At 36.0% G+C, this 7181-nt stretch overlaps 1 protein-coding gene across 1 annotated transcript; it reads left to right on the plus strand.

The window, feature by feature from the left end:
- The first annotated feature begins 394 nt into the window (after positions 1–394).
- On the plus strand, positions 395–2952 carry LOC114581137. The gene is made up of 5 exons (XM_028700588.1): positions 395–401; positions 576–707; positions 1207–1415; positions 1511–1570; positions 2746–2952. The coding sequence occupies exons 1-5, from the start codon at positions 395–397 to the stop codon at positions 2950–2952; spliced, it is 615 nt and encodes a 204-aa protein (XP_028556421.1).
- The last annotated feature ends 4229 nt before the right edge of the window (positions 2953–7181 follow it).

A 7181-nucleotide genomic window follows, 5' to 3' on the forward strand; every position in this document is an offset into this window, starting at 1 on the left:
CTGCTTTGGCAAGATATGCTCCACAGTTGGTGAGTACTTCTGCTGAGAAGTGTTATAAAATTTTGAGGGGACTTCAGGATAATTTGAGGCAACTCCTGGTACCATTTTATATATATTATTTCTCTAAGCTTGTAGAGAGAGCTCGACTGATAGAGAATGATCTAATGGCTACGTAGCAATGGTGGACTGCTAGTAGAAAGAGGTTCAGTGGTGATACATCTGGTAGTAGTTTTTCTAGGAAGAAGAACATATTTATATCCAGAGATTCTAAGAGGAGTGGACAGTCAGTATATGCTAAAGTTTCTAGTAGTGGCAGTATGACCAGTTATGGTTCAGTAAGTGGGGCACGGTGTGCCAGAATTATGGATAGAGATATTTTGACCAGTGTTACAGGATGACTGGTCAGTGTTTCAGATGTGGTCAGGATGGACATAGAATTATAGAGTGTACACAAGCCAAATTTGATCGACAATCTGAGTCCAGATTAGAGAGCTTTGTTAGATCAGTGGGACGGCTAAGGATAGTTCCTCCCCATACTATTTCTGAATGATCTTCTGATAGAGCTGGTGGTTTAGGTTCTGTAGCAAGGAGACCACCCAGTAGTAACCAGAGGGAGCCTAGTGGTTCTGTAGCTCCAGCTCCAATTCAGCCATATGTGTATAGTTTGAATCAGCAAGAGGCTCGAGATGCTCCAGATATGGTGACAGGTGCGATTTATATTTTTGAACATCCCTATCGTGTTTTGTTTGATTATGCAGCTAGTCATTCATTTATTTTCGAGCGTTATTTTGATGCATTACAATTGGCTTTAGTTACGTTACATGTTTCACTTTCTATAATTTTGCCAGCTGGAGATAATTTGATAGCCATGAAGTTTTGTTTATGTAAGATTGAAATTTCTAGAAAGAAGTGGAAGTCTTGTTTAATTTTATTGTCAATTTCTTCGTATGACGTGATTTTGGATATGAATTGGCTGAGTTTGTATGGGGCTCAGATTAATTGTCTGAAGAAGCAAGTTACTTATTTATGGATGGTGAAAGTTATGTATTTCAAAGATTAAGAGATATTTTATCCTGCTTAATCTCTATGATTGAGGAAAATCGATTGTGGAAGAAGGGTTGTATGATAATTCTGGCATCAGTATGGGATATGAATATATATATGAGGGTTCTATTTTTTATATTCTAGTTGTACGAGACTTTTCAGATGTATTTTCCAAGGAGTTAGTTAGTTTACCTCCGGATAGAGACGTTGAATTCTTTATTGATGTATTTTCGGGTACGGCTTCGATATCTAAGGATCCGTATAGATTGATACCAAAGGAGCTTAGGGAGTTGAAAGTTCAGCTCCAGGAGTCAATGGATAGAGGATTTGTTCTTCCAGGTGTCTCTCCTTGGGGAGCACCTATTCTATTTGTGAATAAAAAGGATAGTACAATGTGTATGTTTGTGGACTATAGAGAATTAAGAATAAGTATCTGTTGCCACGAATTGATGATTTGTTTGATCAGCTTGCTGGATCTTCTATATTCTCGAAGATTGATTTGAGATCTAGTTATTATCAACTAAAGGTAAGAGAAGTAGATGTGATGAAAATAGTTTTCAGTACTCAGTGCAAACACTACGAGTTTTTGTTCATGCCTTTTGGGGTGACTAATACACTAGCTGTTTTTATGGACTTGATGAATAGAGTATTCAAAGATTTTTTGGATTAGTTTGTGATCATTTTCATAGATTATATTCTGGTGTATTCTGCTTCTGAGGAAGATCATGCAAGACATTTGAGAAGTCAATAGGAGACTTTGAGGCAGCATCAGTTGTATGCAAAATTCTCTAAATGTGAATTCTGGCTTAAGAGCATTTCTTTTCTGGGACATGCAGTAAGTGGTGAAGATATTTCTTTTCATCCCTAGAAAATTTAAGTAGTTGCTAATTAGCCAAGGCTTAATACAGTATTTGAGATTTGTAGTTTCTTGGGCATGGCTGGATATTATAGAAAGTTTGTGAATGGAATTTCCTAGATTTTAGACTGACTCAGAAGTCAGTAACTTTTATTTGGACACCGGAGTGTGAAGCTAGTTTTTAGAGATTGAAGGATTATTTGACCTCAACTCTAGGGTTAGCACTTCATCCATTAAGGAAGGATTTCAAGTATTCAGTGATGCTTCACTGAAAGGATTGGGATGTGTTCTGATGCAGCATGGTCGGGTAATAACTTTTGCTTCAAGATAGTTTAAACCACATAAAAAAGAACTACTCGACACATGATTTCGAATTGGCTACTGTTGTATTTGCTTTAAAAATTTGGTGTCATTACTTGTATGCCATCATGTGTGATATTTTCACAGATCATAAGAGTTTGAAGTACATGTTCACTCAAAAAGATCTAAATTTGAGGCAGAGGAGATGGCTTGAGTTGATCAAGGACTATGATTTGACAATTTAGTATCAACCTGATAAGGCTAATATGGTAGCAGATGCTTTGAGTAGGAAGTCTTCTGAATTGTCAAGTGTACAACTTACCTCAGAAGAGTATTTGATAAAATATATGGAAACAATACAGTTGGAGGTAATATCTTCTAATAATTCTGGTATAATAACATAGATGATCATTCAGCTCTCTTTAGAGGAAAAGATTCATAAAGCTCAAAAATCAAATGCTGAATATTTGAAATTGATCGATCAGATCAAATCTGATAAGAAATTTAAACTATGAGTTTTTTATTCTGATGTCATTTTATGTAAGAATAGGCTTTGGGTTCCTATGTCTGGAGATCTGAGAAAAGAGATTTTGTATGAAGCTCATTACTCAGGCTATACTATTCATCCAGGAAGTAGTAAGATATACGGAGATATGCAAAGTACATTTTGGTGGCATAGATTGAAAAAGGATACTACGGAGTTCATTTTGAAATGTGAAGCCAGTCAGCTAGTGAAGGCAGAGCATCAGTGACCGGGAGGTCTTTTACAGTCGTTGCCCATTCCTGAGTGGAAGTGGAAAGATGTGACAATTGATTTTGCTATGGATTTCCCCAGATCAAGACAAGGGCATGATGCTATTTGGGTGATTGTTGATCGGTTGACAAAGTCTACACATTTTCTTCTGATTAGACATACAAGCATTAGCTTGGAACCTTATAAAGCTCTGTATGGTAGAAAGTGTAGAACTCCTTTTACTTTGACAGAGGTGGGAGATAGATAAGTGATGGGTTCAACTTTTATGGATGTTACTGTGACGAAGATCAATCTGATTAAAGAAAGGTTGAAATCTATACAAGATAGATAGAAAAAGTATTACAATCAGAAGCACAGATTAGTTGAATTTCAGGTTAGTGACTTTATGTATGTCAAAGTCAATCCGATGAAAGATGTTAACAGATTTAAAAGAGTAAGAAAGCTTAGTCAAAGGTATGTTAGACCTTTTTAGATCATTGAAAAGGTTGGAAATTCTGCTTACAGGTTATAATTGCCTGATCCGATGTCTGATATACACAACGTGTTTCATGTATCCCTTTGAGAAAGTGGATATCTGATTCTAGAAAGAAACTTTCTACTTACGATGTGGAGGTTCAGGCGAATCTCCAGTATAAAGAAGAACCTAAAAGGATTTTGCCTTATGATGTGTGAAAGTTGAGAAGCAAACAAATTCCTATGGTTAAGGTACAATAGAAGTTCAGAACGGCAAGAGAGGCTACTTGGGAGAAGGAATCATATATGAGACAGTTGTATCCAAGTCTGTTCTGACTCAATTTTGCTTTGAAAATATCTAGGACTATTTTTCTTAAGGTGTGTAGATTGTGAAACCCTTAAACTTTCAAGTTATTGTTGAAAAAAAAGTTGTGTAGTTAGTACGTACGAATCGTCTGTACGAATTGAAGAAAGTTTAAAAACTATGTATGGTTAGTCTGTACGAACTGATTAAAGTACAAGTTCATCTATACGAATCATAAGTTCGTCTGGACGAACTGAACAATTTTTTTTGCCAGAGCCCATCGCCCTAGGACGAAAATCAATTATCATCCGTACGAACTTGTTCTGAGGGGTTGACATAACGGATTGTCCCGGGATGAATGTAAATTTTTATTTGGATGATCGTATATATAATTTTAAGTACGATTTGTTTCATTTTGAAGAGAGAGAAAGAGGAGAGAGAAAAAGAAGAAAAGAGGAAGAAAAGCCACGTTTTGGACGTCTTCGGTCCATTCTCGTCCGTCGCTGTAGTTGGGAAAGTTGATTGACTCGAGGTAAGGCACATTATGCATGGCTCAATTTTTAGAAATGTGAGTTTTGATGGATTTTTTGTTTCAAATTTGTTTTCCAATAGCGAAAAATAAGTATATCTTTGCACCAGTAAAACTTTTACTACCTAACTTTTTGTATGTTATAGAGATGATATTTTTGTACGTTTTGAGTATTTTCTGGAAAATTTTCACCGGGTATTTTGAATTCTGAGAAGTCTTTATTGAATAGAAAATTACATGGGTTTTGAAAAAATTTCTTCAGTATAATTAAAGCTTTGAAATGATGTTTTACACAATCTCTAGTAATTTGGTAAATTTTTTAAACTGTGAATTTTGATTAGTTGAATTTTCTATTGTCTGCCGTTATACTATCTGATGATATTCTGATGCGAATCAAATTTCTTTGAATCTGATATAATTGATGTTTGATATGATTGAATGATATTAAAAGGGAGTTATAAGGGGCTAGAATCCTTTGAGATTTTGTCTATGTTAGGGAAGGGAGGTATAAGGAGCCAGAATCCGTTGAGATTCTATCTGGGTCTGGGAATTTGAAAATAAATTCTGACCTAATTATTCTGTATATCTTATATGTTCTAGTGCTGTAAGCACAAGGGAGGCATAAGGGGGCAGAATCCCTTGAGATTCTGTCTGGGTCAGGTAAATCTGTTTTGAAATGTGATTTGAATTGTTTTCTAAAATATGATATGAACTCTGATATGAATTCTGATTTGAATGATTTTGTGACATGAATTTTCTTTAACTCTTCTGTATCTGTTATGAAATCTATTATGTATGAATATCTATATTCTATTTGATTTATGTTCCGTATGAATCTCTGAACTCTGTCTGATATTCTTATTTATGTACAAGTATCTTAATTATGTATGGCTATTTGAATAAACTATTTTTAAAGCTTTTTGTTAGTATTTTGATATGAGAGTATCTAGAAATTTAGATCGGCTAGTGTAGTCTTGCTGTGTTGTTAGCTCACTGTGGTTATCTTCATGGTTTTCTGATTCTGGGAAAGGAAAAGAGGTTTTGGACTAGCCGTTCTAGATCTGATCTGAGATTAGGTATTTTTGTACTTTTAATTATTGTTTAGTCGTGGCTATTTTTCTATTCTTCTCTATATTTTCTATTTATAGCCACGCACTGTAATGTATATGATCATTTAGATGGTGAAAGAAAGAAAGAAATATTTTGTGGATGAGTTTTCTGCATTTGAAAGTTTTTAGTAGCTCTGTGGTTATGTATTGTGAAAGAATATTAGAAGAAAGTCTAAAAATAAATTCCAAAGCTAGATCCTAGGGTTCATCAATCGTGACTCAACACGATGGGATTCGTCCCGATCGGGTTGGGTCGTGACATTGCACTGGATTCTATAGACCTTCTATAGAGAGTCAGTCATATGATGACTTAGATCCCAATGTCTTCATGCAGCATATTAGAGGGTATATATTATACACGATAGGATGCTCCCTCATGCCAGATTGCTCAGGCTCTCAAGTATCCTTATAGTACTTACCACTTATGGAAGATTTAATACAATTTAGTGCTATGTCACTGGGCAGTTAGGTCCTCGTAAACTTATATAGAGAAGTATGTTTAGCGACAAAGCCGACAAGATTACATATGGCTGGATGTTTGGCACTGCTATAGGTTTGGTCATGGGAGGAGTGACTTCATGTTGGTAGACCAACACTTCGGGTGCCTGCCTTCCCCGATATTGCTAGAAAACCCCTTGGTTATAGGTATAACATTCAAGCAAACTAAGTTAAATCACATGCCATTATGTATTATTTTATTATAACATATAAGCATCATTTAACATATAGGTAGGCGGAGGATCAATTATGAGAGGTCTCAATTAGGAACATGCTAACTTATCGAGATGAGCTTGATGGTCTACGACAGAGCCAGGTACATATTCATAAGTTTAATATACTTTCTATGTATAATTAAAAGATAATCTCAATTGATTTAATATTATCTAAATAGGTCATGATGATGCCATATAGTGATGAACTTATGGCTAGGCTACCTCCTATATGCTAGGAGTCCTCGGAGATATGTAGAGCATGGGTACCATTGATAAGTTGGAAACAAGTTGAGTGGAACATGGTTGATCGGGTGATGCGCCAATTTGGGGTTATTCAGCCCACGAATATACAACCCATAAAGGACCTTCAAGAGAGTTGCTAGTCGTGGGAGAGCTGATATTGACTAGACATGATACTATATGGATCACATTACTTTATGGAATAATATGCGTGAACACATCATCCCAATATTACCATCAGAGGGAAATGGAAGGCAGGAGTTATCTATATACATCCGATGGTATCGATCGTGGGCTTCCCTATACTTATTGAATGTGTCACAACAACCTCCGAAGATGTTCTACCCAAGATCACCAGGCGAGCTGTTGATGGTTAATATGCTTGATTTAGATGCACAATATAATAAATTACTCATATAATATACTAACATTTCGTTGACAAAACAAATAGGCTAATTACATAAGGCATAGTAGGCATATCACTCATAGATTTGCCGGTCAGCATGCTGAAAGTGCAAGCTCTATACAACAGGCACTTGATGATTGTGATGAGTTGTACTCCAGGCTAGAGGCTTCACTATTTATTGACTATAATTTCCTTGATTCTTGTGAGGAGCATGGGAGACAACAATCCAATAGAGGATTTAATGAGCATCATATATCAAGATGGTCTATATCAGATGCTCCATCTAGGATGATGGGAGAGAGTAGCCATGCAAGAGAGATAAATGAACCTCCTAGGCAATCAATGTATGTTGGGTCTGGAGAATTTGCTGTGCCTTCACAATTCGTAGGAGGCTTTCCAAGCATGATAGGGGGGAAGGTTCATCTAGGGCAGGGCCGTCAAAATAATATTGGAATCAATATGGATTTCAATTA

This window comes from Dendrobium catenatum, unplaced genomic scaffold (genome assembly GCF_001605985.2).
Source record: "Dendrobium catenatum unplaced genomic scaffold, ASM160598v2 fragScaff_scaffold_1557, whole genome shotgun sequence".
Taxonomy (NCBI): Eukaryota; Viridiplantae; Streptophyta; class Magnoliopsida; order Asparagales; family Orchidaceae; genus Dendrobium; species Dendrobium catenatum.

Excerpts from the sequence above, each read along its gene's own strand:
- LOC114581137 (XM_028700588.1), top strand. Across the intron at positions 708-1,206 it reads TGCTCCAGATATGGTGACAG|ATGTATTTTCCAAGGAGTTA; the intron begins GTGCGATTTATA and ends GAGACTTTTCAG. Across the intron at positions 1,416-1,510 it reads GGGGAGCACCTATTCTATTT|CTTGCTGGATCTTCTATATT; the intron begins GTGAATAAAAAG and ends TTGTTTGATCAG.